This window comes from Jaculus jaculus, chromosome 1, assembly GCF_020740685.1.
Source record: "Jaculus jaculus isolate mJacJac1 chromosome 1, mJacJac1.mat.Y.cur, whole genome shotgun sequence".
Lineage (NCBI taxonomy): Eukaryota > Metazoa > Chordata > Mammalia > Rodentia > Dipodidae > Jaculus > Jaculus jaculus.
In genome coordinates this window covers 153,395,455-153,415,796 of record NC_059102.1, presented here as the reverse complement: position 1 = coordinate 153,415,796, position 20,342 = coordinate 153,395,455, and the positions used below count along the sequence as shown (strand labels likewise).

At 53.2% G+C, this 20,342-nt stretch overlaps 2 protein-coding genes across 6 annotated transcripts; one reads left to right on the top strand and one right to left on the bottom strand.

The window, feature by feature from the left end:
• Positions 1 to 14: 14 nt before the first annotated feature.
• On the bottom strand, positions 15 to 16,144 carry Lrrc56 (leucine rich repeat containing 56). Of its 3 annotated transcripts, none has more exons than XM_045159789.1 (13): positions 16,064 to 16,144; positions 15,072 to 15,142; positions 14,461 to 14,651; positions 13,263 to 13,350; positions 11,576 to 11,636; positions 4,639 to 4,735; positions 4,363 to 4,563; positions 3,713 to 3,896; positions 3,119 to 3,280; positions 2,974 to 3,038; positions 2,663 to 2,799; positions 2,308 to 2,432; positions 15 to 967 (listed from the first exon to the last, which is right to left on the bottom strand). In XM_045159789.1, the coding sequence occupies exons 3-13, from the start codon at positions 14,635 to 14,637 to the stop codon at positions 621 to 623; spliced, it is 1,644 nt and encodes a 547-aa protein (XP_045015724.1). In that variant the 5' UTR covers positions 14,638 to 14,651; positions 15,072 to 15,142; positions 16,064 to 16,144; the 3' UTR covers positions 15 to 620. The 3 variants fall into 3 exon arrangements, with proteins under 3 accessions (XP_045015724.1, XP_045015731.1, XP_045015725.1); XM_045159796.1 differs by having other exon boundaries at positions 4,456 to 4,563; XM_045159790.1 differs by having other exon boundaries at positions 14,461 to 14,648.
• Positions 16,145 to 17,199: 1,055 nt separating this feature from the next.
• Hras (HRas proto-oncogene, GTPase) lies at positions 17,200 to 20,059 on the top strand. Of its 3 annotated transcripts, none has more exons than XM_045141537.1 (7): positions 17,200 to 17,245; positions 18,047 to 18,198; positions 18,412 to 18,590; positions 18,751 to 18,910; positions 19,005 to 19,087; positions 19,544 to 19,669; positions 19,782 to 20,059. In XM_045141537.1, exons 2-6 carry the CDS (start codon positions 18,088 to 18,090, stop codon positions 19,638 to 19,640), a joined length of 630 nt encoding a protein of 209 aa, XP_044997472.1. In that variant the 5' UTR covers positions 17,200 to 17,245; positions 18,047 to 18,087; the 3' UTR covers positions 19,641 to 19,669; positions 19,782 to 20,059. The 3 variants fall into 3 exon arrangements, with proteins under 3 accessions (XP_044997472.1, XP_044997470.1, XP_044997471.1); XM_045141535.1 differs by lacking the exon at positions 17,200 to 17,245 and adding an exon at positions 17,936 to 17,953; XM_045141536.1 differs by lacking the exons at positions 17,200 to 17,245; positions 19,005 to 19,087 and adding an exon at positions 17,938 to 17,953.
• The last annotated feature ends 283 nt before the right edge of the window (positions 20,060 to 20,342 follow it).

The window sequence follows — 20,342 nt, the reverse complement described above, 5'->3', positions numbered from 1 at the left end:
TGGCCAGGCAAGTAGGCAGTGCCATCTGCGTATTTATTGAACCAACTGTTGCTTACAAAGTAAAGCACTTATCTGTACACCTGAGAGTCAAAAAACGATTCGTTTGGTTTCTGCAAAGGGCACCCTGTCCCAAAACAAGGGAGAATACGATGCTCTGGGAAACTGGCAAATCCACTGGGGACGGGAGGCTTGGCTGTGTCTTCTGAGGCCCAGCTTGGAACTTGGACCACGTAGGTGACTCAGCACTGGGGAACCTGGGGAGCCCAGTCCCAGCTTCAGCCGCTTTCAACCCGGGCCCCATCTAACTGAGAAAGTCTTCCAGGCCAGGCCTTCTGACCATTTCTCCTGGGAAGGCTAGGCCTTACAAAGGAGGGGAAGGGTGAAGATGTGGAGCAGTGTTGGGGAGCTGGGCCCTCCCCATCTTCAGACTTCATCTGGTCTTTGGCCTTTGCACCCCTGTACCTGGTCCCCATCCTGGACTTCATTCCACTAAAAGGGGCTGCTCCAGGGCCAGGCCCACCTCCTACCTATACCTGCTCAGAGCTGGGGTCTGTGAGATCAGAGTCCTTGTGGGGGCCCTTTGCCCCTGTTCAAAAGAGCCCAGCAAGGGAAGGGTTACACTAAGGGAGGGAATGGGCTGGGGGGATCGGGTTCAGAGGACGCAGGCAGTGGAGGCTTGGGGGTCTGGCTGCTGGTTCCAGTGTTGGCTTTGGGTTTGGACATCCCTGAGTTCGATGACCGGATCCTGAGGACACCTCCAGGCCTCTCAGGGCAGTCACTGCAGCCAGTCTCTCACTTATGACAGGCCTTTCAGCCATGCTGGTCCCCAGGCTGCCCAGGGTTCTGAGTCTATGCCTTCTGGAGGGCAGGTCTGCAGATCCATGGGTAGAGCTGCTGCCTGACTTGGGTGGCATTGGGTACTTAGGGGGAGAAGGGATTAGGTAAAAGCCTGAGGTCCTGGAACATTCTAGAAAGCAAGGAAAGTGATAATATGTTAGAAAGGACCTGTCAAAGGCATCATCAGGTGAGAGATAACTACTTACCCATAATCCATAGCCTAGAGATGGTGGCAGGCTGGGGTGATGACACCCCAGCAGAGAGGACTTCAGTGTCCACGATGGTACCCACAGGGTGTTAGCACTCATGTCCTACCAGGCCACACTTCTTTGCTCCCAGGGAAGTGGTGGCTCCCTGTCCTCCCTCTGGGGCAGGCAAAGTCACAATCCTGAGCTCTATCTCTGGATCATCTAGACCCCATCCCTGAGGGTCTAGTAGCTCTGAGCCTCTGCAATAGTATGAGGTAGGTGGCCAGTGTCACCTCCTAGAGCAGGAGGCCCAAGTACCTTTGTCCCAGAGTTTCCTGTCTTGTCACCCCTTCTACTGGCCACCCTCCTCTTCTTCCTCCATCTTTGCAACCCCTGTCCACTGGGTAGCCAGCTGTTGAGCCCTCTTGGCTCTCAGGGCACTCTTTCTACTTCCTGCCCAGGCTCCAGGGAGTCCATGGAGGGGGGAAAGGCATGGCAGTTCAGTCCTTTGCCCACCCTCTTCAGAAGATCACTGCCAACCTTTGAACCTCTGCTTTCTGTCTGTGCCCACAGTGGCCCTTCCTAGCCTTGTCCACACTGCTGGATGAGGGCCCTTTCTGCCTTGCAGCAGCAGCAGTCACTCTGAAGCCATTGTCTCCTGGAGAGGTCCTCCTTGGCTTAGCTCCACACCCCTGAGCCCAGCACAGGTCGGTTCTGTCTGGGGTGAAGCAGCTGTAGTGTTTCCAACCTTCCCTGCTTTGGTCTCTGTGTGGATCTGCCTTCCTAGCTCTGGACTCCTGCCTGCTCTCCCAAGAACTGATGTCTGCCCGTGAATGCCTCTGGCCCCGAGAGGCCCACGACCAGGTGGCTTACTCTTTCAGCACACATGCAGATGGACTTGTTCGCATCTTTCTCTGGTGGAATGCCCTTCTCTCATACTTCTGGCATTTTGAGGTGCCATAGGGTTGGGGAGAAGTTGGAAGTGGCTCTCCCTATGTTGTGAGCCCCTCCTCCCGGGAGAGAACTGTCTTACATAGCCCCTCCCAGATCCTGGCAGAATAAGGGGCTGAAACAAACAAACAAAAAAAAAACCTGGCGTGGTGATGCACGCCTTTAATCCCAGCACTCTGGAGGCAGAGGTAGGAGGATCACTATGAATTCGAGGTCACCCTGAAACTACATAGCAAATTCCAGGTCAGCCTGAGCTAGAATGAGACCCTACCTTGAATAAATAAATAAATAAGAAGGGGCTGAGCTGAAATGTGGTATACTGGGGTAGTACCTGACACTAAGCTTGGGGTCTTGAGGGGTTTCTTGGTCCCAGTCTGATCCTCTTGCTCTTCAAGATCCTTCTGTGGGTCCTGGGCTGAGACCTGAGCAGGCCCTTTCAGTCGGGACTTCTGATGCCTGTGGAGGAGGGGGATGAAGTGGGAAGAAGAAAAGCTGCAGCCATGCCTGTCTTGTACCCAATTCCAAATGGCCATGAGACTGGGGTGGTCTTCGGGCATCTGGCTCCCATGCTAACTTCTTTAGCCACCCTGAGGATCAGTGGCTGCCCAACCAAGGCAGCCCCTATCCCAGATCCTTCCACACCAGAGAGATCACAGTGGTAGGACTGTTAGTGGAGGGGCACCAACCGCAAGCCAAGCTCCCTCCAGACCCGTAGCTCAGTCATGCTCAGGTCATAGCTGTCTGCAGGGTCAGGTCCAGGTGTGGAGGACCTGGCATCCAGATCTGGCCTGTGTGGGGCCAGCTGCTCTGGGGGTGCCAATGCCTGGGGAGGAAAAAGGTGGTTTGGGAACTCAGACCCTGGAATAAGAAGGCAGAGCACTTGGCATGTCAAGAGCCCTGGATGCTGGTGCACTGTGCTAAAAGAGGCTGGGTGATGGTCCAATTTGGGGAGGAGGCTGGGGTCTTGGCTCACTTGAGGGTATAGGAAGGCTATTACCTTGCTCTGGTGTCTACGTTCCCACAGACCTTTGGTGGGGTTCCCACAGAGAACTTGACCATCACCTGAAGAAGAGGGCGTGGCTGTGCCTGACTTTGGGTCAAGGGACTATAGGGTCAGCTTTGGGCAAAAGCAGGTCAGTTACCATGGGTGAGGTTGCTGGCATGGTCTTCCAGGGCTGAGTCCTCAGGAAGGAATCCTTCAGGCAGGGTCCCCCCAGGGACCAACAGAGGCAGAGCCCATGGCTGAGTTTCAGGCAAGAGCAGTGCTGGGTCAAGTTTCCACCTGGCGAGTCCCTGGGAACCATCTGCTCAGGGTCAGAACCAGAGGTCAGTGGGGTGCATACTAGCCAGCCAGCTCCAGGCTCAGACCACAGAGCACTGTACTGTCTACTCAAGAAGCTGGGTGCCCTGGGGCTGGCCTCAGATGGTCCCTTTCCTTCCAGAGAGACCCTCAGCCTCAGGCTCTTCTCTCCCTCTGCTTACAAATGGGGAAACCCACTGATATATATAGGGGCAGCGTCCTGACCTAGAGCCAATGTGCACGGGGACCATGGAATATGGCTGAGGAAGGACCCAAAATACAGTCATCCACTCTCTCAGAGGCCTGGGAACTGGTGGAGTCCTGTCTTCCTGGGGGTCTGGCAGAGGACTGTCTTTTTCAGGGGGCTGGTGGAGGTCTCTGCAGGAGTCAGGGGCTGGGGCACAATGGCAAGGTCTGCCATGAATGTGTGCCCTACCCAGTTGGGGGAGGAGACTGTCCAGCATGCTGCTCTCCTTGATGGCCTCCTTCACCATAAGCCAATCTTGGTTCAGTCCCCTGGGGGCAGGGATGTTGGTGCATGTGGTGGGCACCTCATCCAGGATGTGAAGCTGGGGGATGAGCTTCCTCACTTCTGCCCTATAGTTGTAGCCCCCAGGTGGCTGCAGGAAAACGGGAGAGGGATGGCAGGCCTGAGTCCAGCGGGCTCTCTAGACCAGCTGTTTCCTGGGCTCCCTCCCCCAGGCCACTATGGAGCAGGGCACAGGGACCACAGACAGTGACACTGCCCCGCCACGCTGGATCATGGGCTCAGAGGGTGAGAACAGTCCAGTGATGTCCTCTAGCCTGTGGAGAAGAGCATGGGTACCACCAAGTAGCTGTCATTGAGGTGGACAGTGAGCTCAGGCACAAATGGCCTGTGTGGGGTGTATGTGTGTATTCAGGTGCTAAACAGGGGCTCGTAGATACCTAACAGTTTGCAACAAAGTGGGCTGTCAGGACCCTAGTGGCAGAAGAGACCGAGCTCTCCAAGAACAAGCTAGAGGGTTCCTGTGGATGCAAAGGTGCCTGCCCCATTGGGGGACCCCCTTCCCAAATGCATGCTGGCTGGGGTTCCAGCACCCACACCTTGTTGGAAGGGCCGGGGGCCGGCTGCAGGCACACCAGATTGCCCTCCAGCGTGAGTGTGGCCAACCTTGGACACAGCTGCAGGTACCGCACCTGCCCCAGGTCCTCCACACTGTTGCCCTCAAGGTCCAGCACCTCCAGTTGCTCAAGCAGGCACAGTGGGCTCAGGTCTGAGATGTTGTTGTAGGAGACATAGAGTTCCTAGGGACCACATGGGGATCTCAGCTGGGATATGATGCAGCATCCCTTCCTTACCTCTGGGTACAGCAGACCCACCTTCAGTGCTGGGAAGGAGCCAATGCCATCCAGGTCAGTCAGGCCACAGCGAGAGAGCCACAGCACTTGCAAGCAGCCCAGGGAAGTACCCAAGTCTCTGCAGAAGGCAAGCACAGTAACATGGTGGTTAATCATCTCCCTCTGCTTTCTCATCTGCCCAGATGTGAGCAAGCTCCCACCATCTCAGCTGTGAGCCGCCCCTATTGCCAGGACTGTGAGCTAAAATCAATCTATCTTCCCTTTAATTGCTTCTTGTCATGTATTTAGTTACAACTATCCAGAAAGTTGAGCCAGGTATGGTGGCGCACTCCTTTAATCCCAGCACTGAGGAGGCAGAGGGAGGAGGATTGCCGTGAGTTTGAGGCTACCCTGAGACTCCATAGTGAATTCCAGGTCAGGTCAGCCTGGGCTAGAGTGAGACCCTACCTCGAAACCCCACCCCCCAAAAGGAAGAAAGAAAGACAGACCAGTGCCTGTGGTCACTGCTGTCCTGTCTTGGGGTGGAGGGCTAAGGCCTCATGCCGAACCACCTGGCTTCCAGCGCCCTGCTCTCTACTTTGCTCCCTTGCTGCAGCTTCCTGGTCTGGGGCAGTTTCAACTTTGCTAGCCCCTGGCACTGGGGAACTGTCTTCTGCACCCCCCTTTGCCTGGCTTAGCTGTGTTGCTGCTTGCTGTTCTCCCCATGTGGCCTGCTGCAGCCACAGGGCCTCCTCAAATTCCCACAGCACATGACACGAACCATGTATGGGGACTGGGGACCTGACCTTGCCCTTCTGGTGGGCTGCCCTTCCTATAGCGCTGGATTCTCCCTGCATTCTTGTGCAAATGCCATCTGGTCTCAGGATTTCTAAACCTCCATGATTTCTCCATGCTGTGTCCAGCTCACAACTCCCCTTCTGTTTCTCATCCACCACAGAGACCATGTGGGGGTTGCTCCCCATCTGCCTCAGTCTTTGTCGTTCAGTTGCAAACACTTTATCCAGTATGTTGCCTTGAATGACTTTCTTTTTAAAAAATTTTTTTTTAAATTTATTTGAAAGAGAGAAAGAATGGGCACACCAGGACCTCTAGCCACTGCAAATGAATTCCAGATGTATGCACCACCTTGTGCATCTGGCTTACATGGGTACTGGGGAATTGAGCCTGGGTCGTTGGCTTTGCCAGCAAATGTCTTAACCACTAAGCAATCTCTCCCGCCCCTCTTTTTCTTTTATTATTTATTATTATTTTTTTGTTTTTTTGAGGTAGGGTTTCACTCTAGCCCAGGCTGACCTGGAATTCACCATGTAGTCTCAGGTGGCCTCGAACTCATGGCGATCCTCCTACCTCTGCCTCCCAAGTGCTGGGATTAAAGGCGTGCGCCACCATGCCCAGTTTTCTTTCTATCTTTCCTTTTTTTTTTTTTTTTTTTGAGAGAGAAAATGGGTGTACCAGGGCCTCTCAGCCCTTGTGAACAAATTTCAGGTGCATGCACCCCCTTGTGGGCATGTGTGACATTGCATGCTTGTGTCACTTTTGCATCTGGCTATGTGGGACCTGGTGATTTGAACAAGCGTTCTTAGGTATCACAGGCAAGCACCTTAACCTCTAAGCCATCTATCTCTCCAGTCCCCTTCGATTCTTTTTGGGATGGTCTCACTATAAGCTCAGGATGGCCTGGAACTTGAGACAGTCCTACTTGAGTCTCTCTAGAGTTCAGATTACAGGTTTACACCCTACTCCAGCTGTTAAAACTGTTCAACTACCCCTCCCCTGGCTGGAATTTGTGTCTGGTGATGCCTTCCAAAAGACTTGTAGAGCCAGGCGTGGTGGCACATGCCTTCAATCCCAGCACTTGGGTGGCAGAGGTAGGAGTATCAATCGTAGTGAGTTTGAGGCTGCCCTGAGTAAATTCCAGGTCAGCCTGGGCACCTGGGCTAAAGCGAAACCCTACCTCAGAAAACAAAAAGAATTTTTTTTTTTTTTCAGGGTAGGTTCTCACTCTAGCCCAGGCTGATCTAGAATTCACCATGTAGTCTCAGGGTGGCCTCAAACTCATGGCAATCCTCCTACCTCTGCCTCCCAAGTGCTGGGATGGCATTCACCACCATGCCTGGTGAAATTCCATTTCTTTTTTTTTATATATGCATATATATAATTTTTTCTTTATTTATTTGCAAACAGAGAGAGAGAAGAGAGACAAAGAGAGAATGGGTATGCCAGGGCCTCCAGCCACTGCAAATGAACTCCAGATGCATGTGCCCCTTGTGCATCTGGCTTACATGTGTCCTGGGGAATCAAACCTGGGTCCTTTGGCTTCACAGGCAAACACCTTAACCACTAAGCCGTTTCTCCAGCCCAAGACTCCATATCTTACTGTTAACAGATTTTTAAAATTGATTTGTTAGGTTGGAGAGATGGCTTAATGGTTAAATGCTTGCCTGTGAAGCCTAGAGACCTCGGTTCAAGGTTCAATTCCCCAGGACCCACGTTAGCCAGATGCACAAGAGGGCGCATGCATCTAGAGTTCGTTTTCAGTAGCTGGAGGTCCTGGAGTGCCAATTCTGTCTCTCTCCTTGCCTCCTTCTCTGTCTGTCACTCTCAGATAAATAAATAAAAATAAACAAAAATTTATTTATTTATGTGTGTGTGTGTGTATGTGTGTGCATGTGCCAGGGTCTCTTACCACTACAAAAGATGCCCATCCAGCTTTATGTTGGTGAATGGGGAATTGAACCCAGGCCAGCAGGCTTTGCAAGCAAGCACTTTCAACTACTGAGCCATCTCCCCAGCCCTGTTTTTGTTTTTTGAAGTAGGGTTTCACTCTAGTCCAGGCTGACCTGGAATCCACTGTGTAGTTTCAGGGTGGCCTCAAACTCACATGATTCTCCTACCTCTGCCTCCCAAGTGCTGGGATTAAAGGTGTGCAACACCATGTCCGGCTACTTTTTAACAGTTTCCAAATGACCCGTGTAGCATCAATGTGTGCTGGTGCGGTTTATGGACACAGTGCACTGAGTGAAAGGATGCATGTCCTGGCCCCGCTGGTGTGAAGTCAGTTGGTGCCCACTCCAACCCATGTATTTAGATCATTTACCTTCATGTCAGCAGTTAGCACCAGGGGCTGAATTCTTAGCTTCTGATGAACTGACAGCATCTACGTTAAATTATTTCCCAGCCCTTATAACACTGCTTGAGATTTTAATATATTTACTATCTTGCTGTTAGCTAAGTTACAATAACAGCTTATGGGATGGCTCTAGTCATTCAATTTCCTATTACAAATATTTGTTCATTTTCAGTCTTTGCAGGCTGATAAACACCAAACAGACAAGTTTCAGAATTCAATAACTGAAAGAATGCAAAATCTCACTATACTTTTCATTGCTGGTATCAAAGAACTGAGGATGCTTACAAAACATTTCTAATTTAGCCATTTAGGAATTATTGCATTATTATTATTTTTTTTTTGAGATAGGGTCTGAACCTAAAACATAGCAACCTGGAATTCACTCTGTATCCCTAGGCTGGCACTGAACTCATGGCCATACTCCTACCTCAACTTCCCTAGTGCTGGGACTAACGCCTGGCTTCATTAGAATTATTTTATTACACAATATTTCATATTTCTGATGTGTACAAAACTAGTTTTTGTTTTGTTTTGTTTTTTCTTTGTTTTTCAAGGTAGCGTCTTACTCTAGCCCAGACTGACCTGGAATTCACTATATAGTCTCAGGGTGGCCTCGAGCTCATAACAATCCTCTGACCTCTGCCTTCTGAGTGCTCAGGTTAAAGGCGTTGCTACCACACCCGGCTGTATAGAACTACTTCATGCTTTTCTTTTTTTTTTTTTTTGGTTTTTCGAGGTAGGGTCTCACTCTGGCTCAGGCTGACCTGGGATTCACTATGTAGTCTCAGGGTGGCCTCGAACTCTCGGCAATCCTCCTACCTCTGCCTCCCGAGTGCTGGGATTAAAGGCGTGCGCCACCACGCCCGGCTCATGCTTTTCATTTATGGTTTCCATCCACCATTTAATTTTTTTTGTTCATTTTTTATTTATTTATTTGAGAGTGACAGACATAGAGAGAGAGACAGATAGAGGGAGAGACAGAATGGGTGCGCCAGGGCTTCCAGCCACTGCAAACAAACTCCAGATGCGTGCGCCCCCTTGTACATCTGGCTAACGTGGGACCTGGGGAACCGAGCCTCGAACCGGGGTCCTTAGGCTTCACAGGCAAGCGCTTAACCACTAAGCCATCTCACCAGCCCCACCATTTAATTTTAATTTGGGGGGCTGTTGAGGAAGGATCTTACTCTATCTAGCCCAGGCTGACCTGGAATTCACTACACAGTGTCAAGCTGGCCTTGAACTCACAGTGATCCTTCTACCTCTTCCTCTTGAGTGCTGGGATTAAAGATGTTTGTTACCACACCAGGCCTGGCAGGCTTTGGAAGTAAATGCCTTTAACCACTGCACCATCTCCTCAGCCCCACTGTTTAATTTTTTTTTTTCAAGATAGGGTCTCACTCTAGCTCAGGCTGATCTGGAATTCACTATGTAGTCCCAGGGTGGCCTTGAATTCATGGCAATCCTCCTACCTCTGCTTCCTGAGTGCTGGGGTTAAAGGCATTTGCCACCATGCCCGGCTTAATTTTTTTTTAAGTTTTGTTTATTTGTGTGTGGGTGAATGCATGCCACAGCACACATGCGGAGGTCTGATGACATACTTGAGGTGTCTGTGCTCCACTCTCTGTGAGACAAGATCTCTTGTTGCTCTAAGACTGGCCCACAGACTTCACATTCTCTTGGTGCACTGGAACCAGAGATACATGCGCCACTTTGCGTCTGGCATTATGTAGGTGCTGGGGAATCTGAACCCAGACAAGTAGACATTATTGTTATTATTATTATTATTTTGGTTTTCCGAGGTAGGGTCTCACTCTGGTCCAGGCTGACCTGAAATTAACTCTGTTGTTTCAGGGTGGCCTTGAACTCATGGTGATCCTACTACCTCTGCCTCCTAAGTGTTGGGATTAAAGGCGTGCACCACCATGCCTGGCTACAAGTAGACATTATAAGCAAGCACTCTGAATGACTAAACCATCTCCCCAGTCCAGTCATTATCTAATTTTATGGTTTTTTTTTGGGGGGGGGGAGGAGAGACACAGGGTTTTGTGCATCCTAGGCTGGCATTAAACTCACTGTGTAGCAGAGGATGACCTTAACTTCTGATCCTCCTATCTCTACTTTTCCAGTATAGGCATTAGAGGTATATGCCTCTATGCCCAGTATATGTAGTGCTAGGAATCGAAACCAGGTCTTCGATCATGCTAGGCAAGCACTCTACAAACTAGATGACATACTCAGCCACTTTTACATACTTTTTATGTACCTATCTTTATTGTTCAGAAACCCTCCATTATGTTGGAGGAAGAGCCATCTGGTAGGACACTATACAACCATGGGTAAGGTGCACATCTAGGAAGGCTTGTGTCTAGGAAGACATTTCCCATGTCTCTCTCTAGTCAGGGCTTGGTGGTTCCACACTGTCTGTTGTGCTCTATGGGGTGGGGTGCTGCTGAGGTAACAGTTCCCACTGTTTTCACTTCCATTGGCAGAACATCAGTATTTATTTTTGAGGTAGTCCCTGAAGCCATTCCCTAGAGGGGGCAGAGTCCTAAAGGGAGGGGTGGCTAGCAGTAGCCGAGTTCTAGGCCTAGGAGCCCAGACTAACCTGGAGTTCACTATGTAGTCTCAAGCTGGCGTTGAACGGCAGCAGTCCTCCTACCTGTGCCTCCCAAATGCTGGAATTAAAGGTGTGTGCCACCATGCTCAGCTTGATCATCAGTATTTGGCTGACTTCCCTTTGACATCTTATTTTTTGAGCAGCAGGATAAATAAGAAAATCAAGAGGACTCATAAGATGATGGCGCTCAGTCATCACTTTCATCATTCTATCCGCAAACTACCAGATGCTGCCTTACTTCCTGTTGCTACGTCAAGGCTTAGGCTGGCAGCGCCTTCACAAAACCCCCTTCGCTCTAGTCCCCAGGTAAAGTCTGCTGTTCTCTTGCCTTTGTTCTTTTCAGTCCCAAGAGACAAGAGCCATGAAGAGGGCTTTGGTTTTGAATGTCATCTCGTAAGCTACTTATTGGGAAGCTTTGGTGCAAGAGCGTGGAGCTTTCTTGGCAGTTGAACCTTGGTATAGGAGATGTGCATTTTGCTGGGTCTGTGGTATGGCCCAAAGTGGAGGGTCAGGTTGCAGGGAGTGCCCACCTGCTCTTCTGGCTGGGGACCAGTCACCTTCCTCCAGGCTCCTGACCCTCAGGGTGCAGCTGACACCCTGGGCTGTACTGAGAAGTAAAAAGACTACAAAAGCCAGTGTCATGGCACATGCCTTTAATTCCGGCATGTGGGAGGCAGAGGTAGGAGTATCACTGTGAGTTCAAGGCCCCCTGAGACTACATAGTGAATTTCAGGTCAGCCTAGCCTAGAGTGAAACCCTATTTAAAAAAAAAAAAAAAAAAAAGGACTGCAAAAAACCCCAAGTCTGTGCTGTTTTGAGGTGTCCACCAAAACCCCTCACTTTGCTGAAAGTCAGTAAATATCTTGGTACACTGACCAGGGCCCTAGCTTTGGGTTTGCATGTCACTCACACGTGGCAGGTGCTTCCCCCTGGGGGTGAGATGAGGTACACTTGCACTGATCTGGCCCCAGGGCAGAGCATTAAGAGGTGGGAGCAGGAAATTTCATGGAGGATCCCTGGAACCTACCCACTAGCACTAGAGACCTTACCCTTCCTTGAGGAAGCTCACACCTGAGCAAATGTCCCTGAAGCCACTCCCTAGTGGGGGCAGAGTCCTAAGGGGTGGGGTAGCTAGCAGTAGCTGAGTTCTAGGCCTAGAAGCCCTCATCCCTTCTCCCTTATCCCTTGCTTACCCTATGCCAGGTACTTACCTGAGGGAGCCCAGACAGCTGCCGTTCAGCTTCAGTTGGTTCAGGTTGGGGAGGTGCACCCCTGTGGGCCACAAGAGGAAGAGGTTGCTGTGACCCAGCAGCTCTGAGCCTCCCTCTCCCTCGCCACGTGGGCCGCATGCCTTTCTATCCATGTACAGCTTCGCCTGAGTGACGCAGGTGCAGACAGTGCATTCGGCTTGGGGAAGTGAAGCTGGGCTGGCATGGGTGGGGTGAGTCCCTGAGCACCTTCCCGCACCTTTCCCAAGATGCCCAGCCTCCCCCCCCCCATGTTGGTGTACAGCATGCAACATTAGGTGCCAAATCTTAGAGATGCCTTGTCAATGGCCTGCACAGCATAAAGGGGATGCCAGGGGAAAGTGGAGAATGTCCGAGAATGGAAGTATGCAAGACAGAATCCCTGGTCAATGGAAAGCAGGGTTCAAGGTGGCTGGTAGGGTACAGCCCTAGTGGCAGGACCCAAAAGAAAGCAGGTGGCTCCTGATCTCATGGGTGCACATAGAAGCTACACTGAGCTGTCATGTACTTAATAACTGCAAAACAGAAAACAAGGCCAGCCAGGATGGGGCGTGTTGAACCTCACTAGAATCAAAGCAAAGCAAACAAAATGCACAAGCATCTGTTTTGTTCCTGCTGAGATGGTTGGTAACGTTGTGATAAGGCCTGTGGCATAGACAAGAATCATTATTGGGTCAGAGAGATGGCTCAGTAGTTAAGGCACTTACTGGCAAAGCCATAGGACCCAGGTTTGATTCCACAGTGCCCACGTAAGCCAGATGCACAAGGTGGTACATGAGTTTGGAGTCCAGTTGCAGTGGCTGGAGGCCCTGGTGCAGCCATTCTCCTATCTTTACCTCTCTCTCGAAATAAATAAATATTATTAAAAGAAATAATGTATTAGAATGTTCTGAGGAATTATGGACTGAGCCTCAATGTACAAGAGGCACCATGCCCACAACTCTCAAACAGATCAGAGGAAAAAAAAATGTGTGTGTGTGTGTGTGTGTGTGTGTGTCTGTGTGTGTGTATGCATGCATGCATGAGAATGAGAGAATGATAAGGTTCTTGTAGTAGTAACCATAGATGGTATGTGAGGGTTCTTTGTAGTATTCCTGCAGTGTGTCTATAAATTCCAAATTACTTCAAAATGAGCTTCAGGAGCACCTAGCACTGAAGCATGGTGTCCTTTGGCACTGTTTTTTTAAAATATTTTATTTTTATTTATTTATTTGACACAGACAAAGAAGAAGAGGAAGAAGGAGAGAGAGAGAACGGGCATGCCAGGGCCTCCACCCACTGCAAACAAACTCCAGACACATGCGCCACCTTGTATATCTGGCTAACGTGGGTCTTGGGGAATTGAACCTGGGTCCTTTGGCTTTGCAGGCAAATGCCTTAACTGCTAAGCCATTCCTCCAGCCCCCTCGTGGCACTGTTTTAACCTTTGGTACTCAGCCATACTGACACAGGAGCCTGGGCGTGATGCCTCTGGAGAGTATAGGCTGGCACCTTGGCCTGTGCTAAGTACACCTTACTTCTGGGGATTCATTCTAAGGAAAGATACAAGATGTTTGCTAGCTTTGCTTTTACAGCTGGGAAGGCATGACTGTTTCATAGACAGGTCTAGCCATGACAGTGGTAGGGGCATGGTGTGACCAGTGGCTCTCACCGAAGTTCCCCAGGCTGTTCTCACGGGTGTCCACACACATCTCAAGCACCCTTACAAGTTGGAGATCATCCGCCTGTGCCAGAGCCTGCTGCAGAAACAATGAGGCATCACTTCAGTTTCCTCCATGCTTTTGGCTGTAGGATTCTGTGAGAAGCCCACTGGAGCAGGTGTTCCCTGCCCCATCCGTATTGACCTTGATCATAACAACTTAGCTGGTGACTATGACGTGAGCAGAGGTCTTAACTGCTGACTGGGAGGCACTGCCAGGGAAGGGCTTGCCCTTGTAGTGCCAGTCTCCAGCTAAGACCTTTAGGGCAGATCCAATAATGCAGTGGGAGTCCAGAGCCCCACTGAGCAGCACCCGACCATGATATTCCTTGGACCCATGGACACAGAAGCATACTCATGCTAGAAGTCAAGAGGAGGGCCCTTCCGGTATGTTTGCTCAACTATATGTGCTGGACAAGTATGTACACAAAATGCAATCATGGTCTCCCGGGACCCTGGGCCACACCTGCTGTGGGATCCACAGTAACCTTGGAGTTCATGCAGATTCTGATGGGCAGGCCAAGTCAATTATTCAGAGGGCAGGCCTGGATGGGGTCACGAGTCCAGGTCATCTATACAAGGGTCGCCAACTTCAGGTAGGTGTCAGGCTTTGGATCCTGGGAGCTGCATGGTTGCCCAGGTAGGCTCTGTAGAACTTCAGGCAGCTCCCACACCAGGTTTTGGGAGAGGTTTTCACCTACTGTTCACACAAATCAATATACTGAAGATGTTCCCTACTTCAGCCTGAGGACTAGGAAAATTTGCAGGGGTAGCCCTGTCCCAGGGAGGGGGACTGTGGCCCAGGGAGGGAGACCATGGGTCAGCTGCACCTGATAAGCTGCCCTCCAACCCAGCAGCATCTCATGGTGCCACTCTCCTTGTTTCCTGCATCAGAACTTCAGCTGCTTAAGCAAGGAAATTCAGTGGATCTTGGAATCCTGGCCTGACAGTCCTATCTGTGTTTCCAGTGCCTAGGCACATTTGCATCACCTCAGATTGTTGGAATAGGCCCCCAAAGTGAAAAGGCAGAAGGCCAACTAGCTGCAGGAGTTGAGGACAGGGTGGACATAAGTGGAAAGTGCTCCAGGGTGAGACACCCCCCCCCCCCATGCAGACCTCTATGGCAGAGCCTCAGTTCCCCAACACTTACCAGCCGGGCAGGGGACAGGTGCTTCTCCACCTGCTGTGCCCTATGGATGTCATCATGGCTACCCAGGCTCTTGCTCTGTGGACAGGGGTTATGCAGGCCCTGCCAGCTCAGCTCCCGTACCCGGATGCTAGCTGTGCCTGGGCGAGGCCCCTGAACTCCATCCCAGGCAGGGTCCATTCACATCCAACCTGCTGGGAGGGGCAGAGGACAGTCTTCTACCTTCTGCTCCAGCTTACATCTGTATCGGCACAGCCCGTGCCTCATCACCTCCCAGCAAATCTCCTAGCCTGTCTTGTCCTGTCCTGTCCTGAGAGACCCTTGTGAGCAGCCTCATAGTTAGACTCCTGGACACCCCACAGTCCCCTTTCATATCCCCTGCCTGGGCCAACACCTGGCCTGCTTCTGTATTTTTTTTCAGTGTCTATGCAATGAATGCTAGCTCCAGGCCTTGCTATCCGGGGCCCTCAAAAGACCATGAGCCTAGGGGTACTGCAACGACCAGCAGCAAGCCAGGCCCTTGCTATGAGTCCTTCTCCACTGATGGTCTCTGAGAGTAGGCCAGAGACCAGGGTGGCAGGCATTCACTCTGTCCCCTCCTACTGAGCCCCTACCTGCAGTTAGCTGCCTCCTGCTGTGGGTCAAACATCTGGGCAAGGAGGCCACATGTGTCCACAGGTGATGCCTGTAGGAGAGAATTGGGTTAGCCTTCTGACAAGGTTGCTGTGTCCAATGGCACCTGGCCTGGTCAAGGTCACAGCACCGAGACACAAATGGGTACAGAAGATGGAGGTAGTGGGGACTGTCAGTAAGGATTTAACCCTGAGTTCCCTATGGCCAACCATACTTATGGGGACTCTGGCTCAGGTGATGAGGAAGACAGCCAAATGGTGACCCATGACTCCCTCTGAATCTCCCTGCAAAACAATATATGGCCCTTATACAAATTCTGCTTCTTCCATCCTCTAAACTATCTATTGTAGACTGGACTTTGGCATCCTGACCCTTCTGAGTCTCACCTCAAACTTCTGAAGGAGTTTGGTGGGTCCTTCATTCCCATCTATGTTAGCCTCACCATCTGTTTCTCTTTAAAGATACAGAGGCCAGGCTGGAAAAATGGCTTAGTGGTTAAGGCGCTTGCATGTCAAGCTAAGAATCCAGGTTCGATTCTCCAGGACTCACATAAGCCAGATGCACAAGGTGGCACATGCGTCTGGAGTTTGTTTGCGGTGGCTGGAGGCCCTGGAGTGTCCATTCTATTTGCGCCTCTCCCTCTTCCTCTTCCTCTCCCTCTCTCTCCCTCCCTTCCTCCCTCCCATGGAAAAAAAAAATTACAGAGGCCTGTTTTGGCCCCGGACCCTATAGTCATATTTGGGCTGGAGTACTCTGCCCAGAACATTCAGCACCATCCTTTCCCTAACGCCCCCTTTCTTGTTCTCCGTGTGAACCTTATCTGAGTGATCCCTTACTTCTGCCCTTCCCAGACATTGTTTCTCCCTTCATGATAGGTTTACGCACTACTAAATGAGTTGAGTGGACCCACTCCTTGGCCCACGTTCCCACTAGCATAAAGCAAATGGAGATGCCCTCTCCGGCTGGCTCTCACCTGAGGGGTGGGCCGGGGTGCCCCTACCCGGGGGCCCAGCCCTGGGGCCCTCCACTGCGGCGGGCACTCTCTAGACTCAAGACTTTTTTACCCTGGCATGGTTGGGGCCTGGGCGCCATGGCAACGGGGGCGTGGCCTTATTTGAATATTAAAATATTCATGAGCGGCGGGCGCGACTGGCTGCAGCAAGATGAGCCCCGCCCCCTAGCAACGGTTGCCGTGACACGCGGCTAGCGGGTGAGAGGGGCACCCCGGGCTGGCGGCGGCGAGGGGGCCCTGTTGCTCTTGGTTAATCTGTCTCCTTGTGGGAGGCCAGGCAGGGGAAGCCCTCTTGGTTTTCTCCTAAGGACGTGCATATTTTATTTCTTTGTAAAATTTCAAAAACTGTTGAAAATATGTCTTTTGCTCCTGAACCAGAACCAGGTGGGATTCACTTAGCCCCCATCCCAACTTTTCGGTTAGATTTCGGAGGTCGCTCTTTAAATGGGGAGCAGTGGGAGCGACTGCAGGTTTGGAACCTCGAGTTTGGGGTGCTCGAGTTGAAAGAAATCTGCTCCAAGGATCGAGGGGACACTGTGAGCGGGTGGTCCTCCCCCTGCAAGTCTCAGGCAGGCTGGGGTCCGTCCTTGTGCGTCCGCAGTGCTGTCCGTCCCCGACCCTCGGTCCCCGCCTGACTTGACCGTCTGGCGGCTGTGGGGTGGAGGAGTGATTTCTTAGCGAACCCCGGCCACCGCGCCCCCGAAAACACGCCTGCGGCTCTCAGGAGTACTACGGTACAGCTCGAATGCCCAGAACGAAGACTAGGCCTCACTGGCTCACGGCCACACCCAGACGCGGCCAGGGCACCGCCCTCGGTGCCATCCCGGAAGCCCCGCCCAGCCGCGGCTCTTGACGGACTGGTCATTGTAACCAACCAGAGCAGGGTGTGGCGAGGCGGTCCTTGGGGCGGAGCGTGGCCAATCACCCGCCGCTCCGAGCTGACAGACGGACGTGGGGAGGAAAGGGGCGGGGCGAGCGCGGGCCCGGCCGAGTCCCAGCCGCCCGCGCCCAGCGCCCGCAGCCGGAGCCGCACCCGCCGCGGACGGAGCCCATGCACGGGCCCAGCCGGCGCCCGTCCGCGCCCCCGCCCCGCCCCGGCCCCGGCCTCGGCCTCGGCCCCGGGGGCAGTCGCGCCAGCGAGCGGTGAGTATGGACGCGGGGGCGGGCGCGGGGCGCAGGTGAACGGTGCTTCCCTGCTCCGCGCGGTTCGGGCGGCGTGTGCCTGTGCGGCCGGACCGACCCCGCCTGTGGCCGCGCGCTGGACTGGGCGCCGCCCGGGCCTCCGGGAACGCTGCGTCCCGCGGCCATCTCGCGCGGGCTTCGGGGCCGCAAGGGCACTCGCACTGGGGCCCCGACCTAGGCCTTCCTCCCGGCCACTCCTCGCGCCCCCTGTGGGCCTTTCCGGCAGTCACCTGCTCCCTGGAACCCCGAGCCCTGTTTTCCCCTAGCTCCTTGTGGAAGGACCGCCAGAGCGGAGGGCAGGGTCCTTGTCCGTCTGCCCTTCCCCCGCCGCTGGGACAACGCCTGGCATGCAGTAGGCGCTCAGTAAATACTTGTAGGATGCACCAACATGCCGACGGGCTGAAGCCGGTTGTCGGCTGGCACTGGCCTGCCTGGGCACGCTGAGGCCGCCGTGGCAGGACCTGTTTTTTGGGGGGGAGGTGGCCTCAGCCCTCAGGCACCTTCAGTTGATGCTTTCTGCCTACCCAGCGACTTCTAATTTGGGTGCGTGGTTGGGAGAAGCTCTCAGCTGTCAGCCCTGCCTTGGGGGCCGCTTCCTGCATCCTCACCCGGCCATAGTGAGGTTAGGGGAGGTGGGAGTCCCCCTAACCCCAGCTGAAGGTGCCACAGGTGAGTGGCTGTTGGCTGGCCGACCTGCTGGATGCCTGAGGGGAACTGTCTCATGTGGGCTGGGCCTGGCTAAGTGTTGGTTCTCCTTGGCAGGTGGGGCAGGAGCTCCTGGAGTGGCAGCCCCTGTAAGAGCGATGACGGAGTACAAGCTTGTGGTGGTGGGCGCTGGAGGTGTGGGGAAGAGCGCCCTGACCATCCAGCTAATTCAGAACCACTTTGTGGACGAGTATGACCCCACCATAGAGGTGAGCCCTAATTACCCACCGTGGAGACGAGCCGAGGTTACCTGCTTGTGGTCTGCATGGGCAGACTCTGATGTACAACCTATGAGTGTCATGGCCTGTTTGAGACTTGCTCCAGAGTCTTGACACCACGAACCGAAAGGGTGCAGGGGTGGGCTCCTCCTTGGAACTTTCCATCTGAGGAGGGGTAGAATCCTGATCCATGACTTCCTGTAGGACTCCTATCGGAAGCAAGTGGTCATTGATGGAGAGACGTGCCTACTGGACATCTTAGACACAGCAGGCCAGGAGGAGTACAGTGCCATGAGGGATCAGTATATGCGCACAGGGGAGGGCTTCCTCTGTGTGTTTGCCATCAACAATACCAAGTCCTTCGAAGACATCCATCAGTATAGGTGAGCCACCTATATGGCTAGCTCAGACGTTCCTAGCACAGGTTGGGTTAGAGAAGTTCTCTGAGTCTAGATTGGACCCTCATGTCTTTCTCTGCATGTCCTGGATACAGCCATGCCTGCAGCCTGCTAGCTGGCTCTCATGTTCTCCCAACCCCCTCAGGGAGCAGATCAAGAGGGTTAAGGACTCGGACGATGTGCCAATGGTGCTGGTGGGAAACAAGTGTGACCTGGCTGCACGTACTGTGGAGTCTCGGCAGGCCCAGGACCTTGCCCGCAGTTATGGCATCCCCTACATTGAAACATCAGCCAAAACCCGGCAGGTGAGCATACTCCCTGGCCCATAGCTAGTCAGGGACTTGCCCCGCCCCACCCCAGCCAGGGAACAGCACTCATTGCCCCTCTCCCTCAACACAGGGCAGCCGCTCTGGCTCTGGCTCCAGCTCCGGGACCCTGTGGGACCCCCTCGGGACCCATGTGACCCAGCGGCCCCCCATGCTGTAAGTCTCGCAGACGGCAGGGCAGTGAGGGAGGCGATGGCCAGGGTCTGGGCTCATGCCCTGCAGTCCTGGGCTGACTGACACAGCTCCAGAGGAGGAGGGGGTCCATGGAGAGAGCTGCCTAGAGCCAGGCCGGAGCGGTGACCCCGGGGCCTAGTCCTTCCTGCCCCAAGAGCGTCCCATGGATACCTGTTAGTGTTGACACTTGAAGAATTTGGCTAAGCTGGGGTCTGGGAGGGTCCTGGGTGTGTCTGACCTGTTAGGGGTATTCAGAACTGAGCCTGCTCAAGGAGGGGCTTTGTGCCTTTCACATGAGCAGGGTCCAACTCCCCATTCATCTAGGTGGGAGGTTGAAGAAGGGGGCCTACAGGGCTTGAGTGTTACCTGAATTCAAGGTAGGGAGCCACCACCTAGGCCGCCCCAGCAGGGTCCCGCTGAACTAGTCTCTGTCCCCAGGGTGTGGAGGATGCCTTCTACACACTGGTGCGTGAGATCCGGCAGCACAAGCTGCGGAAGCTGGCCCCGCCAGACGAGAGTGGCCCCGGTTGCATGAGCTGCAAGTGTGTGCTGTCCTGACGCCAGGTGAGCCAGGGGCCGGATGAGCCTCCATGTCCTCTCTGCTGTCCCTGCACTTCCCATCCTGCCAGTCCCCTGCCTGCGGTCAGTGGTGTCCTTTGTGACCACCCCGGCACAGGCTCAGAACGTGGAGGTGCCGGATGCGAGGAGGAGGTGCAGACGGAAGGAAGGAAGGAGGAGGGAAGGAAGGAAGGAAGGAAGGAAGGAAGCGATGCTGGAGCCTGACCAGCCCAGGGACGATGGAAAGAGGTGGCCAAGACCCTCACTGGACGCTTTGCACAGACTGTCATGAACTGTCTCTGTCGCCACTGGCACCTCAGCCCTTGACCCTCCCAGCTCCCTCTGGGTTCCTATTGGGTGCAGGTTGAATCACAGTAAATTATTTGATGGTCTTGACTTACGTCTAGGTGGGGTAAGAGGCATGCCTGTGGTTTCACAGGAGGTGCTGAGAACCTGGGCTTCGTTAGGGTATGTGTTCTTGCCGTCTCTAAGAGGAGGCTGGGGCCATGCTACCCTTTCCTCCCAACTGCCTCCTCTGTCTTTCTGCAGAAAGCTGTGGTCACTGCAAGAACAAGTAGGTCATACAAAAAGCAACCTATTGTCCTTTAAGTAATGGGGGGGGGATTTGAAGATAAGGGGGTGTTCCCTGTCCCTGGCAGGAAGCACATTTCCTGCATTC

What these genes read in the sequence shown, in the direction of transcription:
- Hras (XM_045141537.1), top strand. Translation starts at nt 18,088, where the DNA reads ATGACGGAGTACAAGCTTGTGGTGGTGGGCGCTGGAGGTGTGGGGAAG. An exon ending in GAAGACATCCATCAGTATAG is followed by an intron (nt 18,591 to 18,750) that starts GTGAGCCACCTA and finishes CAACCCCCTCAG; the next exon opens with GGAGCAGATCAAGAGGGTTA. An exon ending in CATCAGCCAAAACCCGGCAG is followed by an intron (nt 18,911 to 19,004) that starts GTGAGCATACTC and finishes CCCTCAACACAG; the next exon opens with GGCAGCCGCTCTGGCTCTGG.
- Lrrc56 (XM_045159789.1), bottom strand. Translation starts at nt 14,637, where the DNA reads ATGGACCCTGCCTGGGATGGAGTTCAGGGGCCTCGCCCAGGCACAGCT. An exon ending in CAGTCTCCTCCCCCAACTGG is followed by an intron (nt 3,281 to 3,712) that starts GTAGGGCACACA and finishes GACCCTGAGCAG; the next exon opens with ATGGTTCCCAGGGACTCGCC. An exon ending in GACCCCAAGCTTAGTGTCAG is followed by an intron (nt 968 to 2,307) that starts GTACTACCCCAG and finishes CTTGCTTTCTAG; the next exon opens with AATGTTCCAGGACCTCAGGC.